At 45.1% G+C, this 21947-nt stretch overlaps 1 protein-coding gene across 4 annotated transcripts in view; it reads right to left on the bottom strand.

The window, feature by feature from the left end:
* The window catches only part of MEIS1 (Meis homeobox 1), a 131564-nt gene extending 110223 nt beyond the window's left edge, over positions 1-21341 (bottom strand). The window contains exons 1-6 of one of the 4 annotated variants that reach the window (XM_032497699.1): positions 20649-21341; positions 18560-18786; positions 16561-16702; positions 15972-16022; positions 15118-15168; positions 13583-13729 (exon numbers count right to left, since the gene is read on the bottom strand). In XM_032497699.1, the coding sequence (XP_032353590.1) occupies positions 13583-13729; positions 15118-15168; positions 15972-16022; positions 16561-16702; positions 18560-18786; positions 20649-20660 (630 nt within the window). In that variant the 5' untranslated portion in view covers positions 20661-21341. The remainder of the gene's footprint in view (positions 1-13582; positions 13730-15117; positions 15169-15971; positions 16023-16560; positions 16703-18559; positions 18787-20648) is intronic. The other 3 variants (XM_032497698.1, XM_006195027.3, XM_014568010.2) reach the window with 3 other exon arrangements.
* Between the last annotated feature and the right edge of the window lie 606 nt (positions 21342-21947).

Genomic DNA, 21947 nt, shown 5'->3' with positions numbered 1-21947 from the left:
TTTTTTTAAGGGTTATCTCCCTCGCCCACTTCTTCCGACTTTCTCTCTCCACTCTCCTTTTTCTCATTTCCTTCCCTGTCCCCGCCTTTGCCAAGTCTGCAGACCCACCAGGGTTCCTGTTGGGCCCCTTTTTAATGCTGCGATAAAATGTGCTTATTACCCCCGCTTACTAGAAGCCTGAGGGTAATTTTGGTGACTCAGGGCAGATGGTAAATTAGCGGTGAGACAATGGAAATCCAGCATCCCCTCTCAGAATCTGCGGCTCTCCCCAAGACACCACACTTCCTCTTCTCGCAGGTCCAGCCCCATCATATTTGCCACTGTGGACTTTTAATCTAGAAATGCATCTCAATGATTGTCCAATTATCCCTAGTTACGCTGCTCACGACCTTGGTACCAGCCAGTATCCTTACACACAGTGTGAGTGTACCTAATTCAGCATCAAATAAGGTAGAGTTCTAAAACCTTAACAACATAGCAACTCTGATGTACTGCTTTAAATATAAGTACATATGTATGTGTGTGTGTGTGTGTGTGTGTATATTTACACACACGCACATATACAAATACACATACATATACGATTGTATGATGGGGAGTTTGTGGAGGCACAGGCAGCTTCTGTTAAATCGAGTTTTGTATTTCCCAGTTCTCACGTACCACAAATAAAACCTACAAAAATGATAATTTTTCAAACATTGAATCCTCTATCTCTGTGTAATGAGGCATGGAGAGAGGAGGAGAAGAGTTTTTGTGCTCTTTTGCCTTTGGTGAAAATTCTCCAAGGAGTCATTTCATCTTTAAATGAAAAGTTGTGTATCAGGTGATCGCAGGAGCGCGGGGAATCACTGCCGCCTCGGGTTCAGACGCGGGGAGACACAAGCGCACGTTCGTGTACACACAGGGCCGTCCACCCATCGCATGCAGGAGGAATAAGGCAAAAGAAGGTGGAAAGAACTAATTTGCGTGCTTTTAATTACACTGCAATGGGATTTAAGGCAGCGAGGCAGTCAGACACATTTTTAAAATCTACTAGCCCTTTAATAGCTTGCCTGTTCTCCAGGAGCTTACGAAGCTCAGACCCAGCTCAGACTCAGGGTCACTCCCTGAATTCTCCTTAAAACCCTACTTTCCCACAGCCTGATATCTTTTAGGTCACAACCCTGACACCCTCAGGTCATTACTAATCTGCAGAGCTGAATTAATTCATCCAGGAAATTAAACATGAATTAACAATGCTAAGGAAAACATCTACAGATATAAAACACCACCACCCCCAAAATATTCCAAATATTTTCCTGATGAAATCCACACAGCACTGACTTTGCCCAATTTTTCGACATTGAGAATCAGTGCCAACATCACCCCACAGTGACCCCAATGTGGTCTCAGAAGATAATAGTGATTTCTACACGGGGCAGGGACATTCAAACAATTACAAGGAAAACAAAACAAAACAATGACAACCAAAGGGAAATTGCTACCGAGAGGTGACACTCATTTTACCAAAATCTCAAAACTGGAAAGTAGACAGGGAACTTAGAAAGTATTCAAGGGCACCGAATGTTCAAACTCCTCCAAGCCGTTTGCTGTGGAGAAGAGAAAGCCTCACCACACTAGGAAGCTTAGTAAAAGCACTTCATTTATGTTTTAATCATCTTTGCTTTTCCTATGCTACTGTGTTATGGCTGGCATACTGTTAATAAAAATAAACTTCTACATTAAATGATTGACTATATGGTTCTACTCCTGAAATCATGCCTGTGAACTATAATTCAGAGTTAAATGTTCAAAAACAAAACAAAACAAAACAAAACAAAACCAAAAAACCTATAATCCAACTGCCACCACTATATTTCCAAATATTTGTAACTAAATAATTCAAACCTTACTCTTCACTTATCTGCTGAGAACTTTCTGCTGAAATGCAGATTATTTTCTCTCACTGCTGTTTAGGAGTGGCGGAAGAATCCGTAAATCATATGCCAGTGTACCTGGTGTTATAAAGTCTCTTTCTTATGATTGCTTACGTCCCAATGTTTTATTTTACATTTGTAACTCAGTATTTAGTGCTCCTCCTTCTGCAAACAAATTAAGATAAAATAAACTCAAAAGTGTCTTATATAAAGCAACTTCAAACCACAAATTTTCTAGGCAACCATCTTAGCAAAAAAGAACATCCGATAAGGCTGAAAACATTGTATCCAAAGTGCAAATAGATACGAAGATGTTGTAAGCAACTGGACCTTAGCCACGAAGCATCTGCACTCAGAAATGTGGGGAAAAGGTACTTAGCACAAGATCAGCACATAACTGTTATTTGAAGTTGAACCTAAAAATAAATCTGTAGTGATTTACTGCCCTATCTCGGCAATACTTCTAAGTGGCCAGCCCTCTTTCACACTATGATGAAATCAGAATAATAGTCACCCCTCCTAATAGGGATTACGACAGTATTTTTCTTAAATACTATGATTATATAATGGTCTATAAAATAATGCACCATTAATAACTACCCAATCTTCCCTCCCCAAATCAGATTCATATTGTTGAAGGCTGGGCAGAATATGAGCAAAAAGATAAAATATGATTTAATGTACTGCTTGGGGTGTACTGTTTTAAATGCTTTACTTAGTCCTTATTTAGTTCTTACAGTAGCTTGATAAAGTGGGTTCTTTTTCCCCATGTTACAGACGATGAAATTGAGGCTCATGGAGACGAAGTGACTTCTGCCCTCACAGCAGAGCCTAGATTCAGGCACTAACTCTACACTGTGTGTGCTCTCTACCGGGACACCGCTGGCCCAAACGCTTGCGTAACTCCAAGTTACAATCAGTATTCTTCATCGCCTCTTTCTCAAGTGTTTCTGAAATGTTCTCTCTTCTACTGCTCAGCTCTCAAACCAGAAAATCCACAATTTTTATGTGAAAAGGGCAAAAAAAAGCATTCATCCAAGATGCAGTCTGGTTTTATGTCTACTACCTTAGAGCTTACACTTTGGGTAGAAGAATCATGGAAATTTACATTTACCACTGCTTTCCATGAACAATTAGCAACAGGGTATTTTCTAATTTGCCTGTATTTTTTTTTTTTCTGTTTTTTAGAAGCATTGCCAGTTTTTATATTTCCAATCAAATTTCATTTTCCAAGTATCATCCTCCCTCAAGGATTTTTGAACCTTTAAGCCCTCTCACAGTGTGGAGTTTGAAGGTGGGGAGTTGATTATTCCCTTTTCTTCATTGTTTATCTTGGTGCAATCATTACAGAGGTCTTTCTCAAAGCATCTTGAAATTTAATTTGCGTTTCTGGTTCCTAGGATGGCCATGCTCTCTATCCTTCAAGGCATTTAAGAGGTCAACCAAAGCAAGTGTGAACTGCAGAAGCAGGAGGCTGAGTCGCACCACTGGTGTACTTTTTAAGGAATTCCAGTTAATCAGAACGCCATTCTCCCCGGAATACCCAGGGCTATTATTCTTGAGGCCAGTCATATTATTGTAACAGTTACAGAGTATTTGGAGTATCAGAAGCATCCTATGAGTGAAGAAAAGCCCCACAGTTGATTTGATAATGTTTTATTCTCCTCTTTTTCTATTGGCATGTTCTTTATATGCCCTCAATAAATATTAAACACTCAAACAACCCTCTCTCTTAGGGTGGCAAGCAAACCTTTAGAATGTCGAAACAGCAGAGCGAGGAACAATGCACCTAATTGAAATGGCAGGGTAATTTGGAAAATAAAATTGAGTTGCTGCAAATCCCAAATTCCAGGATAAAAATGTTTATATTCACTCAAATGCAGATTGTTACTGGCTTTGAATAATTATGAGAATAAAAAAATACTTGAACACCAACAATACACTTGATGGGCTTAGAACAAGCCCAGTCTACACGTCTCTAATATTTTGTGCAAGGAAGTGCAGGGCACCACGAGCCTGATACTTTTCTTGGTGGTTTTGTTTTGAACACAGCTTATAAAAATGCCCCCATACAGAGAAGCAATAGGCCAGGGCCCCAAATCTACAACCAGCGTTCAAAATGTCATGAACAAGCTTCTTGGGAAAATTTTTAACACATTAAGTCAGGGACAGGGAAGCGCACTGAAAGAAATGAAGGGGTTAAATGATTCTGCTACTCAATAGCTTATATTCCCCCTCAAAGATATTCATGTAGCACCGAGATCGATTCAAAATGTAAAGTTTCTGATTCTCTCTGGCAGAAGCTAGAGCCAAGAAAACGATGACAATTAAAATGAAAGCGGGAAAACGCACTGGCACCTGGAATTACGAAATGCTAACACGTAATGACTCTGTAAGGAGATGATATTTATCTGTACATGGAGGGCAATCTTATTACTTACACAGGCTGTGCCCCTTCTGGCAGAGACGCCACCCGTGTCTCGCAAAGATAAATTCCATATGCTCTGTAGAGTTATAGCATATTTCCCATAAATAATGTATACAATAGACTGTAAATAAATAATACATTTATCTGAACTGTTCAAGAGTGAAGGGCAGGGTGGTTACTATGAGACTGAGTCTCTGATGAATGAACAATTTCAAATAAATGTAACGTCCAATGGTGAGTTAGCACGAAGTTCTTACACTAAAATATTCTTCAGCGGGGGTTTTAAAACAATTCTGGATCTGGTGGGAACTTTCAAGTAAATGTTCCAACTAAAGGCAAAATGCCCAATTCAATTTACTGCTAAGGTTTCTATTCTGATTATAGCATCATTGCTAATAGCATTTTACCTATTAGCTGCATTTCTTAATTCTCTCTGTACGCTACTATTTTTGAAGATCAATAAAATGACTAGGTTGAAAATGCCACGTATGAGTTTCTGTTCCGTGAAATGCACAGCGATTTTTTTGTTTTTTCTTTGTGAGTGAATAATTTTAATATTGCAGTGAATAAAAAAGAAGGCTAGGGAAAAAAATTCAAACAGAACCCGTGTACACTGGGTAGTTGCTACGACTTTATACTGTAAAAATGGTTAGTCGCCACCCCCAAAGCATCTCCCTTTTGAAGCCCTGTAGACGCATGGACTATTTCCACTTCTTGTAAATAGTGGAAGCATGCGTTTAGAACCTCAGACATCGCACACCATTTAGGATGAAATTAAGTTTTCAGATCACTAAGGAATAGCCCCTGAATCACAGAAAACACTATAGGTCACAGTTAATTATATCTTGTCTATCAAATTAAAGTTAACATTTGAGAACACATCCAAATAGTAACGCAGACATGCAGAGGAGTTTTATTGTCAAAGAAATTCTTATTCATTCAGCTTCTAATATTTTTAAAAGAAGAGCGAGAAGCCTTTTACAAGTTGGGATGGGATAAGAAAACTGGGTTTACATCAAATTGCTTCCTTCATTGTCCTTTTGATGACTACGTCGGTTTCATTACAAACTTCATTTTCCAGAGTTTCATAATAGCCATAAACACACTTGACTTTAAAGAGTTTCTATGGGACATAATGTGAATGCAAATGCAGAATAAAATGTAAATCATGGAGGTCTGGGACCAAATATGGACTATCAGTTAAGAATCCAGTCACTGAAAACAAACATTTAGGCCTTAAGAGGAAGAACACAAAGAGGCTGATATGAATCTTTATATCAAATGTTCACAGCCCTAGGGAAGGCAAACAAGAATAACAGTTTTGGGTTTCTCACCGGATTGTAAAAGCACAGGTTGGGAATATCTGATGAATTTGGTCTCTATTCATTCCTCTTCTAAAGTGACTAACATTTTTCATCTTCTCAGGAAAATAGACCCACGTGTGGGTGGATAACCCACAAGGTACTGAAACAGGGAAATGGGACCTGGGAAACAAGTTCAAGTTCAAACCTCAGGCCTAGGGGGCCTGCCAGTCGGTGGGGAAGAGGTGATCGGAAAAAGAAAGAGCTCTCTGGTCCTGTCCTGCTGAATAACAACCAACAACCCGGGTATTTACAACCAATGAATAATGAACATGCTATCATGTTGTGTTGGAAAGTGTACGGAAAAAACCTAAAGAAATGGGAATTCCTCAGCAACGATTAATTTCAAGTTAGCATATGCTGTCGGGGAACGACACTGCTATCACTCAAAACGTCAATGATTTACTTCCTCCTATCTTCTAAATGAGTCAGAATCATACACATTTAAATCGATGGTAACATTTAAGACTTGGTATTGTGTCAAAATGAAGGGGGGAAAAGACTATAAAATGTTGCTTAAACTTGTTAAACTCATAAAAAGTTGCAGTGATTTTAAAAGTATTACTTGGTAAACTTATTTATAGGTACAGCATTTCCCTTCTGTGGAAAAATAACGATTTCACTTAAGTTTTTTAAAGACCCATGCATAACACTTCACACTCAAGGTTCTTTGCCTCATGATTATAAATCCTATTAATTGTAAATGGAGTCCTGAAGGCTATTAAGGAAAGAATCCATTGTAGAAATATATTTTTGAGGATTATAAATAATGCAGAATTTATTTTCTCAACTTATTTCTCCTGCATGAGTTCATGCCATACACAGTGGTGCACGGAAGAAGCCAGAGTGTGGTTACTGCATCTTAAAGAGAGTTAATGACTTAGTTCTGGCTATAATTTATGTTTAACTGTATATACTCACGATACCAAAAAACAACTGGTGTATAATTCAATAAATGTAGAAATAAGCTTTTTTTTTTCTCAACAGAGAATAAACTCTTTATGATATGTTTTAGTCAATTTTAGGAATTCTGATCCAAGAAGTCCAGAAATATAAAATAATTTCAAAAGACTGGCACTCTCATATTTTCCTTTAACAAGAACGCATTTCCTAGAGTAAGAAATGCTATTTGGGAAAAAAAAAAAAAGTGTTCAGAGAGTGTGTAGCAAAGTGTTGCCAATTGCTTTAATTCTGCACACATGAATGCATTAAATTGATTGAAATTGGATTCTAGTGACAAATATTTAAATGAATATATTCTCACATATTTCACATGGTATCTTTTACACCATTTATTAAAATGTCAAATTCATAAGTGTGGGAAATCCAGCAATTGCCCGATGTAGGTCTGCTTTCTAGAGTGGCTGCTTTAGACTCCAAAAAGCTTTCTCCAATTCCCATAATCCTGAAATCACGGTACGTTAAATTAAGAATACAGTGAGGGAGACTTTTTATCCTTTACCCGACACAAACACACTCATCTGCTTGAGTTTTTCAAAACCGATTTTATATACGTGAGGTATATTCACAGATATTAAATAAAATATTCAAACTTTTACTGGTTCCCCAAAGTCAAATTTTGGAATTATTATTTAAATTCAAGGTGGGAGACTGTATATGCTGTTTGGACCCTAACCTTTTAAACAGGTACAATATCCTGATGTTTCCTGCTGAATAAGAACCCCCGCCCTACGTGATTTAGAGCAGGGTTCTTTCACTTGGGATTTTGGAAACCTTTAGGCCTAACATCTGCACAACTGTCAGCTACACGGTGTCATGTGCATTCTGTTTTTATTTCTTTATTTGTAAAAGAATACTTTGCCAAAGTTTTGATGTCATTTTTCAACGTGAAATTAATTTTTTGCACTCAGGAGACCTGGCAAAAATATTTGCTTCAAAGATAACCTAAATTCAAGTACGACTTTGGTACAAATCTGACAGCTATCATAACCCCAAAAAAGGCCATGTAAAATGCTACGGTTGCAAACATTTAAGACTGTGTAACAAAAATGACTGAGAACGGTATCCGTTTACTATCCTTCAACTATTTCCCTGACAGTGGAGTCAAATAATGTTGAATTATAGACCCTCCTACAGGAAGTCTTATTTTGTGTTCATTTTTTGATCATTACCCTGCTAGTCCCTATAGGAATTTGGCCACATGCCGACTTTTCTTTAAAAGTGTCTGTATACATACTTGGGTTGTGTTGGATGATTAAATGATCATTTATTAAAACTTAAGCATTTCACATTTGTTTGACATATTTACGTTTCAGAAGAAAATATTGCTAGTGTGATGGCAAGTGTAAGGTTACCAATATGGAAATACTTCCCTGGAACTCATCTGACAGCATTTTCGTTTCTAAACTGTCTTAATACAACTGCTTATGCATTCTTCACAGTTTGTCCACCGCCACCTGTGACCGAAGGTAAGCTAGTTTCACAACAGAAGGCCCCATGTTAACATGGTAACCCTCTTGCCTATCTGCTTGGCCTTAAAAAACTGAAGTTTCTGCTATGGGACCACAAATAGTCTTTGTTTTTAAAAGTATGGAGTTTTACTGCATAATTTTCCCCTCCGTCACCCGGCAACAGCTGTGTTTTAAATCTTTCGGACTATGACAAACATTTTAACATTTAAACATATGAGTGTTTGAAAACATAATGATTTAAAATTTGTTTATTTTCAAAGTTGGGCAATTATAACATGATGTTTCAATGACTTTTTTGAAAGCAGCCCCATATTTTAATGCCTTTTTTTTTCTTCCTCCTCTTTCTCTTCTTCTTCTACTATTTAAGTTTCTCCATGTTTTCTAATCAAAGTCTACAGGACCGATGGCCATAGTCTATGTATTTCCAAATCGTGAGCAATGGAATCATTCTGGTGGGAGAGGAATTGCTATTTGAGTGACCTATTGCCACAGAGCTGGTTAAAACACTGAACAATAGTTACTGTTAGGGGGCTTTACTTTGTACAAAGTAGCGTTAGTATCATTGCTTTCCATTAACCAGCAAACATGCACTGGGGACTTCCATCGAGAAAGAGACAGAAGCCAGGAAAAGGGAATAACTTTTGTAATATTAGCATTTAGACTTCGAGACACTGGACAATGTAACTGATCTCAACTATGGGCATATACTCTGTACTTTATTTTTTTCCTCGGATGTTTTTGAAGTGCCCCTCCTAAGAATCAATACATCACTAATCTGACATTCACACATAAACACACACACAAAGCCAGCCAGAAAACAACAGTAAAAACACACCTGGTAAACAACTACCTTTTAAATCAAAGGATATTAAGCAATAAAGAGCCTAGAATGAACATCCCAATTAGCCCCTGTAGTGACAGGCAGTCAACACCTTATTATTTAATCATTAAAGAGAATCTTGCCATAATTTCCCTTTGACATATTTCAAAAAGGAATAAAGTACCCCACACGACCCACAACAACAATCAAAAGTGAAGTTAGACCATTCTAAGACCCCATTGCTTGCAAGCCCTGTGGACTGAGAGGTTCCAGGATTAAGGCATTAAGTGAGAAGCTCTAAAGTATTTACAATTTAAATAAGGTGTGTCCATGTGTAAGCATTTAGAAACTACCTGACAAAGGGACCATTTTCCTGACCCTCGCTGTTTGTGTCCCGCTTCCTTATTGGATGAAAATAAACGGCTTGCATTCCTAGTATTAGTAAATATCCCAGGGCCTCATCTATTTTTTTTTCCCCCTAAAGCAGCAGATCCAATTCATCAAGAACATTAGGCCTCCCCATCCTCATTCCTGAGAAACACCTTCCAAAAAGAGAGAGTTTAAATCTCCCTTGGAGGCATCCCCACTCCACTTTGCAGAGAGGGGGTGTTTTCAACCAAGTCCAAGTTCAGTTGTAAGAATTTTATCTCCAACTATGCTTTAGAAACAACATTCCCGACTCTTCAAATAAAACCGTCACCACCTGGGTTCCCTGACCCACTGGGGAACCAAAGCGCTCTGGCCCAGGGCCGCCCCGGATCCCCGAGGCCCGGAAGCCTGGCGCTCTCCAGCCTGGGCCGCGCAGCCCCGGCGGCGGTCCCCCCTCCCCGAGGAGCCCAGCAGCACTTGGCATTTAACCTGCCTGGCGAGCGTGGCTTTCTGGTTCCATCTCCGCGAGCGACATTACTTCTCCCCAGATGTCAGGGACAAATCTGGATTAACATGCAACAGGGCGCCCTGTGCAGCCCGCCAGCCCCCGCCCAGGAGCTGTTAAATGCAGATTCAGCCGAGGACCCCCCGGAGAGCTGCTGTTGAATAAAAATTGTAATCCACAGGGACAGTTCCTTTGCCTTCCACTGTTTGTGGGAGAACCCGGGTTGATGCCGGAGCACAGGCCCAGCTAGACCCGCTCCCTGCGAGCAGGCCTGGCCGCCCCGGGTGGCGGCCTCTGGGGCCGGGGAGCCTAGCTCCTCTCTCCACTCCCTCTCGACTCGTTCTTGGAGTGGAAAATGCTTAGACTCAAGGAGTGGCGAGCAACAGACAGCCCTGGGAAAGAAGACTTCACTCGACAGCCCCTTCCAGGAGCGCGGCCTAAAGCCTGGCGTCTGGGTAGCCGGGTTCTTCCCCGCCTAACCCCTCTCGGCGCCCCCGGTTCCACCCTGGGTCCCTCAGACACGAGCCCCGCCTCCCCTCGCGCCGCGCCCTTCTCCACCGCCAACCAGGCTCAGCTCTGGCCTCGACGCCTCACACGGTGGCCCCCTCTGCGCCAGGCCGACGCCCGGGGTCGCAGCCGGGCCCTCGCCCCTTGCCGAGGCTCGGAAGCCCCCGCTTCTCCTTCGCTGCCCCCAGGCTCCGGGGCGTCGGGTGCATCCGTGCGGAGCGGGGAAGCTGGCCGTCGGGAGAGGGCGCCCGGGAGGCCTGCGCCCGTGGGATGGGGCTCTCGGGCCTGGGACCTCGGGATCTGGGAGTGAAGGGAGGGGGACGATGGTGGTGGGGTGGGGGAGAGCGAGCTTATGGTTTATGGCTTATGGCTTCTACTGGCGTCTTAATCTGATAAGAGGAGGAAGAAGAAGAAAAAAACAAACCAACAATACTACAAGGCCAAGTAGATTTCCACAGACTTAGCCCTCCCGGAAACCGGCTGGTATCAAAGTCGGGGATCCCAGGTTCTGTGCGGGTGGCAGCCTTCGCGCCCTCTGAGGGAAAAAGTAAAATAAACTGGGCCTCCAGCAGGGCCCTAGAGACAGAGGGGTTAATGAGCTAACGAGTCCCCGCGCTCGCACCACACCTGAAGCATCCAGTGCCGCAGCGCACCCTCTGCCGGGGCTCAAACTGGCTGGGCCACATTCGCAGACAGGTGGCGAGGCCGTCCTTTCCGGGCTCGGCCCTCAGGGCGCCGCACTAGGGGTCCAGCTCCCCCGGGGACCCGAGATCCGGCTCCAGTTGGGAGCACTGGCGCCTACGAGGGGGCCCTGGTGCCTCGTCCCTCAGTCCCCACTTCCCTGGACAGGGAACTCCACCGCGCTGCCGAGGCAACGTCCCGCGTGCGCCCCGCGACCTGGGCTTCCCTCTCCAAAGGGAGCGCAGGCACACTCGCTCCCGGCTCCTGGGAAGCGGACCATTCGCAAGCACGGACTCAGGCTTGCTGCCCTCCGTCCGACCAACGGAGACCGGGGAGAGCCCGAGGGGTCACGCGAGCGCGCCCACGCGCACAGGCCATCCGGGCCACGAGCTCAGCCGGAGCTTCGAAGCCCACTCGTAAGCGGCGGGACCGGACGCACGCTGCTCATTTTCGAGGTGGGGGAGGAGAGTAAGAGTGAATTTTCACCCAAGACAACTGCCTACCAATCTGCCTGTCTCAAATAAAGGCAATTGAGTAACAAAAGTTTACCGAAGGAGTAGGGGGAGAACCCAGTGATGTTTCATCAGTTTTGTATCCCCCGCCCCAAGCACCCATAACTTTGGTCCTTCATCTTTGACTTTAATAAAATAATGATTCGTTGAGAAAATGGGGTATAAATCTTCATTTTGGAGGCAATTAAAGTGTTGATTTCATTTGTGCCCCTAAGCGATTCTTGTAATTTGCTCAAATAGCTTTATGTACCCAGCACTCCGGAGCTTTTAGAATCCCATTTTCTAGTTAGGCTTGTTGGATTACAATTTTTATTCAACAGCAGCTACCCGAGGGTTCCTCAGCGGAATCAGCATTTAACAGCTCCCGGGCGAGGGCTGGCGGCCTGAACCAGGCGGGAGGCCCGGCGGCCCGCGGGGCCGGGGCCGAGAGCCGCCTGCAGGGTTCCCACCTCGGCCGGGCCGCGCCGGGATTGCGCCGGCTGCCTGTTCCGTGCACTCGTCTACACTGCCGAAAGTTTGCAACTTGCCAGAGTAGAAAAGACCCGGCTCGTTGGCGCTCTTAAAGCTCAGCTTTGCCTGCCCTCCACTCTTTCGTGGGGAAAGGAGGGATTCAGCCTCCGCCGCGGGGTCACCCAGAAAAGTCCAAGCTGGGAATTTTAAGGGGGTGATGTGGAGAGAAGCAAACTTTAGGAGGACACCAAGACGGAGGAGTCGGGCACTCCGGCAAGGACTCTGCAAGACAGCCGCCCAAGCGTGATCATGGCAGGGTTTGCAAAGGAAAACCTCTGTATGACTGGCTGTCCTTTGGCTTAACAAAGGCAGGCTGATCTCTCCCCCAAGACGGGACTCACGTGCCAAGTCAGAAAGAGAAACAACTCTGGGCCTTCACTTATGTGTGGAGAGGCGCAGGAGGCCCGCAACCCAACTCTCCAGACGCGCTGCAACAATTCGCAACCAAGAGCTGTCCTGAGCCCTGTTTCATCTCACCCACTCCTCACGTTTTCACTTTCATGGCATTTTTGCAATTCCTTAGGGCCAATCCAGAGATACGGGGACAGGAGAGAGAGAAAGAGGGGGAGAGAGGGAGAGAGAGAGACTGGGAGGAAACAGTGGTGTTGGGGTGAGAGAGAGAGAGAGAAATCCCCCCCCCCCAGCCACTCCAAATAAAAGTCGTCCCCACTTAGCAACGCAGCGGAAGAAGGGCCTGCAGGGAGGACGAGCGAGGAGGGGGCGAAGCAGGCAGAGGCCGGCAGTTGAGAGCAGGGCGGCGCGAGGTCCCCCACCCGCCACACCGAGGGAGTCACCGGGGTGCCTCTGACGCTGACACTTCCAAAAGCTGCCAACCCAGAGGGCCCAGAGCACGTACCAGCTGGAGGATGAGTGGAAAGGAGGAGGAGAAACGTCCATATTTATCTGTTTTTATAACCTCGGCCTGGTCTTATTTTTTCTATTAAGTACAATAAAATGGGCGAGCTTGCAGCGGGCACTGCACAAAGCAATGTTCAGTGAGGTCTAGAAGCGTTCGGCCGAGGAAAACTGACAAGACAGGCTAATGAACCGTATAGACAGGGAGAAAATAGCCAGCATTTGCTAGATTTCAAACCCTCCCTGTCTCTCTTAGACCACCTATCTTGGATTTATTCCTAATAAAATAAGAAATAAGCAGACCCTACACTTTTCTTTTCTTTGAGATAGAAGGGGGGGTGGAAATGCTCCAGAACAAAGCCCTACAATCAGAGGCGGTCACTGGCAGTGAACACTCCCATTATTATAGAGGGTAAATAAAATAAAGACAAAAATTAAAAGCGACAAGAAACAGGTCAAGTTTGCAGGCAAAGCTTTTACAAGCTCATCTCTCCAGGTCGAATCCCAGAGCCAGCCTTAATGAAGCAATAATAGCCACATTATTCAAAAATTTTCATTTCGATGGAAATGTATCTAAAAGGGACTTAATCATATGCAAATAATAAAAGGAGGTGGTAGTGACCCAGCAAGCAATATGCATACAGATTTTTTTTTTCCCAGGGATGTTGAAATTGAAAAGCGCATACCTGGTCGGTTAGATTTGCTGATCTTGTTATATCTTCACTGTCTGATTTTGATCCTCCTTCTCTATCGTCTATCACCAAATCGATAGGCATTTTCCCTTTCAAACAGCTAATATACCGGTGGCAGAAATTGTCACATAATTCGTGTACCTACATTATGACAGAAATAAAAAAATGGAAATATAATCAGGAGTTCATAAATGACATTGACAAGTGCAGTCCACCCCCCTTGTGAGATCCAAACTTCCAAATAGGGGAAACACAGGGCAATTGTCCTCCAGAGACCCCCAGATGCATCCAGAATTAGGAATAACTTTCTTTTCTTGCAAAATAGAGATATCCCAGAAAATTGACAGTGACAAGATGATTCACAGGCTACACCATATTCAACACCCGTGTTAAATTCATCTGCTCCCAGGGCTGTGGCCATTAGAGAGGTGACCTGCGTGGGTGACATTTAAGGTAAACTATTTAATTTCGTCCAGTTACTTTATCATAAATCCTTTTCCAACATGTCTAATAACAAACTATATGTATGTATATTCTCCAAAGGACCAATACTGTGTTGGCATAGGACATATGCCTGACAACCCAAGTCCTAATAACATTTGTAATTAGGGTTTCCATCCATAAGAGGCATATTTTAGGATGCTTCCTTAAAAAGGGGGGGGGAGGGGGGCTCATGATACGGGAGAAAAAACCCTACAGCCACAAAAATGTATCTAATTGATTTCTTTTTTTAGGAAAAAGAATGCTTCAAAATATTTAGGTGTAAGTAGAGTGGTCTCTTACAGGACCCAGGCAACAATGACATGCAAAAATTCCCAAGGAACCCTAGTGTGCTTGCAATTTAATGGTAGTTTGAATTATAATACATTAAGTTTTTATTGCTGAGATTTACAGAATATCTAGCAAAATCACGTTATTCCACACCCCTTCTTGAGTGTGAAGGTGGGGTGTGTGTGCAGGAGTCCCAGATTCAAGAAATTGACACAACTATCAACTATGCTTTGTCTCTGCAAAATGTTTCAAGTGCCTCCCCCACCACCTCTTCTAGATTCCCTGCCCACTCCTCCTCCTCCCTCTCCGCCTCTCCTCTGTGTCTGACCTGCCGCTGCTCTCAGACTGTCTTCCAGAAACTCACTAAAACTAAACAAAACTCTCCCCTCCCAGTGGTAGTGAAGAAAAGGAGGAAGAGGAAGAGAAGAGACTACAGAGGTATAACCTGTGAAGCAAACTCACAACAGCATTCTACACATCAAAGGGGATGCATAGAATTGCAACTGTTTATACAAAGCCAGCAAGGTATTAAGAATGAATACAAGGCTGGGGCGTTTGTGATCCCGGTTTTAGTGGCTGAAATTGTAATTAAACTGCAAAGAGAAATGGACGCTAAGATTGGCCTTGACACTAATTACCAGAGAGAAAGACATTTATGCAAATGTCCCAGAAGCCTGAACTTCAGCCATTCTGAACCCTCCCCTTCTGTGTGTTGGGGGGCAGAGGGGAGTAAAAGGAGAAAAAGCTAGAGAAATTACCTTCTCTAATTCCAACAGATGAAACCTTAATACTTGTATGGCTTGAATCATCTGCAAAGATACAAAAAGAATGAGCACCCCAGTCCTAGTTTGCAGAAAATTGGCTGTCACAGCTCTAACATCTCCAGCCCACCCCTCCCCCCAGTAAATAGAGTTATTTTGATTTATGGCAATAACACTAAAACTTAACAGCAGCGACTGGGTACCATCTAGAGGTTTATATTTCTTAAGGAGGAAAAAAAATAGCTAAAACAACAACAAAGCATTTAAGTGGGGGTCGTAAACACTCTCTTCCCCCACGACTCCCCCTTGTCTCAGCCCCACTGCCCCTACCCCCACCCTCCAAAGGGCTGCATCCCTCGGCTAGGTGTTTCTTTGGAAGGAGCGCACCGAGAATATCCCAACAGCCCCCAAACTGTGGCTTTTCACATTGCCAAGTTTCCACTGCCTTCCGCACACCTTTCAGACACACTGGTGGTTGGGGGGCTCGGGCCCAGTTGCTGCCCTCGTGACGCGACTTTGAGGGCTGGGAAGTCCGCAAAGTTTAAGCACACACGCTGACAGGCCCGGAGATAAATCCCCGCGCTGATTAGAGCCGCGCTGCCCGGCTGTCATAAAAAACAAAAGCTCGCGTTTCCCCCGCGCCGGCTCGCCCGGCCCCTCTCGAGGTGAATTTATTTCCCCGGGACCTTGTCCCGGACCACTTGCCGGTGGATGGAAAGCTCTGCAGCCCACTTGCAACTACGGCAAGACCCATCTAGAAACCTCAGGGCTCTCAAAGCAAAGCTTGGGGGGAGGGGGGTCTTGGGGGGGAGGGAAGATGTGGGGGAAGGGAGTGAGGGGTCCGCTCTTACCAAGTTATCCAGTTCTGGATTAGAAGAAAATAGAGGTTTTTCTGCGCGAATCTAAATGCAAGTGAGAAGGAGAGGGGAGAGGGAGGGGAGAGGGGGGGAAAGAAAGAAACATTTGAAATCTGGTTGCCTTCCTAGTTTCTTGCCTCATTACAAGATCGGGGGCAGGATGTAACCTCCGGGACAGACTCGGTGACACCGAGTTCGTCCCGCGCAGAAACCCTTCAATGTGAGTCAAACAAGCCAAAAACAAGCCCAGAGCTCAGGGTTACTTCTCCCAGCAACTGTGCTTCTAGAGATCACTGCCCAGCTCGCCCGGTCCCAGGCAGCTCCTGCGCGAGGGGTTTGGGGCTGCACTTTACAGAGTGAGCTTTCTGCGTCGGGTTGGGGAGCGGAAGTGGGTGAGAATATGGGTGATTTGGGGCCGTCCGCAAACAGACACTCATTTAGGAGGAAAAGTTCAGGGAAGATGTAACAGGCCTGGCTTAGGGCGGACTGTTGGCTGGTTACTTTTCAAAATGTGCTGGGTCGGGGGAGGGAGGTTTGGGTTTTTTTTTTTTTCTTTTACTTTTGAAACATTGATTTTGCTGACCTGTTTGGCGAACACGGCTATATCTTCATTGAATGACTCTGAGGAGCAGACGTCCCCGCCCGCCACCCCCGGCTCGCGGGGGGTACAAGTAGCTAATTCACATTTCTCAAAAATCAGTGCTAAGAGAGGGAAGAGGGGGTGTCTGCAAGAAAATACAACAGTCACAAACAACACAATGGTTAGTCCCGCGTCAGTGAGAAAAAAAAAAAGGTGACCAAGAAAAACAGCCGGAGGAGCTCAAGGCAGGGACCCCCCTCCCTGAATTTGTCATCTACTTGTTCCCCTTTCCCCCCTCAACCCCCCCCAGGTGACTGCTCACCTCCCCTTTCCTCCTTGGGCCCCCCGAAGTCGGAGGCCCTAAGCCATAGACCGTATCTGAGGACTGGTTCAGCATATCTGGCCGGAGAAATTGGTAACATTTGCTAAGAATAAAACCCAAGCGGTTCCAGCAGCCATTTTGAATTAAGTTTCCCACCCCGACAAGCCCTCGTCCCTCCGCTGAGCATCCAGGACCTGGAAGAGGAGAAAGGCGCTGGGCGCACGGGTCGGGGAAGCGCGTTCAAATGGGTTCCTGCAAGGCCGCCTCGCCCAGCCCAAGGCTCTGGGGATCTTGGTGGCAGGAGCTCAGCTAACTTGGGGAAAAGACCTCTCTGGCTGCAGGACCTAGTGTCAGAGGGCTGCCTTTCCCGATCCCGACCCCACGGCCCTCGGAGAGCAGGAGGGCTCCTGCTCGGCTGCCTGCACACTTCCCTCCCTTCGCCGATGGCCTCCTCCGCCCCCTAAAGAAAGTTCCCTCAAATGTTCCTGCGGTCAAGCCTTTCATTTTGTCCCTGCGGAATGGCAAAGCAGCTAGCATTTCGAGGGGCCTAGATGTCGCCTATCTCAGCCCATTTAAAAAAAAAAAAAAGGCTTCTTCTAATGCTCAAGAAGGTGTCTCAAGTCTTTTATTAGCTCTCACAGCCCAGCTGGGAATTTAACAGTTTGGGGTCCTTTTCAAAGCTTCCCCAAATGTTCTGCCCCAGAGACTAAACCATTTGCAGTTAACGCTGCGGAGAGGACGCTGGGATTTAAGCAAGCCCATCGCATAAGGGACCAGAAGATAAAGCAGAAAGGGTTTTCAGCCCGGGACGGTCAGTGTTGCCTGATTTTTTTTCCCAAAAGGATAAATAAATAGAAAGAAAAGTTGCTGCCAATTAAAAAGAGATCCTCAAATGCATCAGCACACAGTAGGCACAAATGACTTTCAAAGGGTTTTACTAGTCCAGGGTCGAACCGGAGGGCGGGGGAGAACCCGGTGTGAACAGCAGCCGGAAGACAACGCCGGCCCGAGAGCACCCGGCTTCTACTTCTAAATCCTGCAGGTTTCGCCTTTGAACACAAGTACGAAAACGGCTAGAAGTTTCCTAAGGTCTGCAACAATTCAGAGCAAGCTCCTCTCCTTGACTACAGTGGCCCGACCTCCTCAATGCAAAGCCTGTTTCCCCTTGCCTGACCTGCAACTGTCCTCCCCTGATTTTATTGTGCGGTGGCAGAGCCAGCATACGGTTGCTGAGTAAACTTAGCAAGTCAGAACAATCAGTGGCTTAAAAGATTTTCCTTGAAACTAAAAGTTTCGTTCCAACACAAAGGCGCCTGCATTTAGAAACCCCAAACACTCTCCCAGCGAAATCGAGCGAGTGAGGACTCCAACCCGCTGAGCTACGGAGCGGAGCCAGGGTCTGGGGAGACAAGGGACCTCTGGCAACTTCTGCACGGCGACCCCTCGGCGGGCATGGCCTCGGCAAAGCGGGGCGCTGGGCAGGCGCGGAGCGTGTGTGGAGCTGGGGTGCAATAGGGATGGCAGGCCGCCTTCCCCTCAGTCTCCATGCAAAGCAGATGAAAAGTCACCAAATAATGTACCTTCAATCCAGAGAGCTCTGGCTTTCCTCTTGCCAAGGGCAAAGGGAAAGAGGGGAAGCATCGCCTATCAAGTATTTAACTTGCTGCCCGTCGTACCTACCCATAAATGGCATCTTTATCTCTCTTTAAAGCGTCATTGACGGAGGAACCCATGCTGGGAGCCATGGCGTTGGTGTGAGCTGTGTGCGGGTACTGATGCGAGTGCAGAGGAGGCCCGTGGTTCAGGTGGTGGACCGGCTGCATGGACCTGGCCGCGTGCGGGTCCCCATACATCGTGGAGGGGATGCCTACTCCATCCATGCCCCCGTAATGGGGTAGGTCGTCGTACTGCATGACAAACAGGAGAGAAACACGGTTCAGAAGGCCAGGCGGGCAAATGGGGGAACGGCAAGGCACAGGGCTTATATAATGTCAGTCCAGCTGGATCCTTCAACCCGGAATTCGGTGGCCTTGCATCTCTGAAGTTGAGATTTCTTATGTAAAAAATATTTTTTAAAGTACAAATTCTAGGATTCAAGGTGAGACTCGGCTAGGTTGAATGGTCTTGCCCTAACTTGTATCCCTATCAACTAGCCAGAAATTCAGGCTCCTTTGGCAAGGAAGGAAGGAAGAAAGAAGGAAGAAAGGGAGGCATTCTCCCGGAGGGCGGAAGGTAAAACGTGCACGTCTCTAGAGGAGGAAATTCAAAATCACAATAATAAAACGTGCCAGGACAGTGCAGCAAACCTGCCTAGTTTCAGAGCCCCTTCCCATCAGGGGGAATTTAAAAAAGAAAAAAAAAAGTTACGATGGGAACAGCTAAGCCAAGCACGTGAATTCAGACAGGCTTCTCATTTTATTTCCCTGCCAGCGTGGGGTTAGGCAGTCCTGCAAGATACTGCATTCCCTTTGCTTTCCAAGACAAACTCTGCTAAATTATACAAAACTAACTGGCCCCCTTATAAGTGAAACAGAGAAGGGTAGCTTCTCTTGTACATTAGGGTTGAATTTAGACTTGAGCAATATCCCCCCAAAGTTAAAGAAAATCTGTAGTTGGAGCAGTTAGTCTATTTTTCTGCTCTTGTGAACTTTTCCCCCCAGACTAGAAGTCAATGAGGCAAATGTTACTCATCATGTTTAAAGCAAATTTAAAAGCAAATACATATGCAACCCTCCCATCTGCCTCCTGTAGAAAAACTACTTTCATAGTGTGTCATTATTTTGTTGTGCGAAATTTAGCTATTTAGATTTTTCTCATGGCTTCATTTCAGACAAGGTCTTTTCTCAAGATTTGGAGGCACTGAGAGTGAAATGATTTTCAAAGAAAAGAGGAATTGCCACTTTCATCTCCTTAAAGCCAGAGGTGTGAAAAGAGTTTGGAAGAACGCTGACATTTGCCTGAACCAAAAGAGTAAAGAAAAAAATGTGTCAGCCTAGTAACTTTCTTTTGCAAACAGAGCTTTGAGGGCCAGGGCACAAATTATGCAAGGAAAGCTTTTTGTAGACCCCCTTTCTTTTAAGAAACTACCTCAGTTGGGTTGTCATTGTCTCACTTTACTCTCACTACATTTCCATTCAAATAGGAATATTGGGGAAATTAGTATTGCATTTTTAAAGTGAGGAGTTGTGTGCTTAGCATCCAATTAGTGCTAGGCTTTTCTAAGAAAAACTTACAAAGTATTATCTTGCATAAAAAGCCATGAACATTAAAATTACTTTAAAAAGATGAATGCTTTCCGACCCCCCAAACCGTTGTACTATGACAAAGTTAGTTGCTTAAAAAATGCTAAATACTTTCAGTGATATTAGAGATGACCACAATCAATAACATATCAGAAGTTTCTAGCTGCTTATTTTAGTTTTAAAATAGCTGTAAACTTCTGCTCCTTGAATGCTCACACTATATAGCATTAGGTAGCTAGCGGTTTTTTTGTTTCTGTTTTTTTAAACAGATGATTGCCCAAGCTTGTATTTTTATTTATATAGCTGCTGGTTAGGAATCTATAGAAAACTTCATTACTTGAATTAACAATTACATGGAACATACATAAGTCTACAAATGCATTGAATAAATCCTCTCGCTTTAGGCCATGGCTTTAGGAGCCTCATTCAAAAAGACAGAGAAAAAAGGAAACTTTTTAGCAGTGTCTTTCAGCCACGTTTCAATTTAATCTCACATTTGAGTTCCACAATTGTTTTTTAATACGTACCCTTTGCGCCATCGGCCTCCCTGGCTCCCTTCCTATTTCAACTTCTAATATATCCTCTTTAAGGCCAGTGTGAAAAGAAACAAATACGCAAACTCCCCCGGAAAAAAAAAATGAAAAGCACGACGAAAAATCCCTTAACGTCTCCAGCAACGTGAGCTACTGGTCCCAGATCTTCGGTCTACGGGACCTGAAGCAAATCGCCCGAGTCACTGAGCATAAAAGCGCTCCGTTTCCAAGACAGCAGCGGGGGCAAAAAAAAAAAAAAAGCAGATCTTCTCTCCCCAAAAAATCAGTTTAAAAAAAAAGCGCCCCTCAGACCCAACTACCAAATCTCATGGCTTTCTGCCACTCCGGCTGTCAATCACAGGCGAGGTTGTCAACGTGGTGAATGAATGATCATCCGCTCTGTCTTCTTCTGGTCAGAACACCTCAAATGTTAATATTCAAATGCACAAAGCCCTAGCGCTCGCTTCCCTTGAATCAGTCCTAATTCCTAATCAGTTTCTCTCTTCTCTCGCTCGCTCTCTTTCTCTTTCTCTCTCTCTCTCTCTCCCTCTTTGCAACTGCTGCACTGGAGGGAGATTAGAGGAGGAGGGTTAAAAAAAATGTCTGTCTGAGTTTGTCTTAAAGGAGCCACGATCGATGCTGCCCGCTTGCAGTCCCCGTGCGTGTGTAAAGTGTGTGTTGCACAGGCGGAGAGGTGGATTCCGACCAGAATGCTAGAACCCGGAAGTAGTGGTGGCCATAACAGGTCGCGTCTTACACAATGCATTGGGCTGCAGCAAGTAGGCTCCTCGGCAGGGGTGGGTGCGCGAAGCGAGCTCTGGCCGCACTGGAGAGGCAGAGAGGCGCTCCATTAAATCGCACGCCCAGGCACAAACACCCACACACCCAGGGCACACGCGCACAAGCGCGGGCAGCAGCTCCCGGCCTCCGGCATTATTTTCCGTATTCTTTTCTCTCCCTCCCTCTCCAGACTCTCTCCCCAAAGCCGACTGTCTTGAAATAAATTGGGACCAAGCGCGGGGTAGGCAGCAGCAGGAGTTATTTTGCACAGGGCTCCGCTCATAGACTTCCTGACTTTCCTAGAAATTATTGGGGTCTGCCAGTATTTTTCGGGGCAGAGGGAGCTGATGCAGGGAAGTAGTGGATTCTTAGAACCAAACACCCCAAGTAGAAAAGTCAAACTGGGAGCTAGGAGGAGGAGCAGGAGCAAGGCTGAGAAAGGCTCTGCCTAAGGAGTCCTGAGAACGTGGGGTGGAGATGGCTGGGGCTTTCTGCAGATCCAGCTTAGAGTAT

The sequence above is a fragment of the Camelus ferus genome, chromosome 15, assembly GCF_009834535.1.
Source record: "Camelus ferus isolate YT-003-E chromosome 15, BCGSAC_Cfer_1.0, whole genome shotgun sequence".
Lineage (NCBI taxonomy): Eukaryota > Metazoa > Chordata > Mammalia > Artiodactyla > Camelidae > Camelus > Camelus ferus.
Note: the sequence above shows the minus strand (reverse complement) of the source record. Positions and strands in the feature narration are given on the sequence as shown.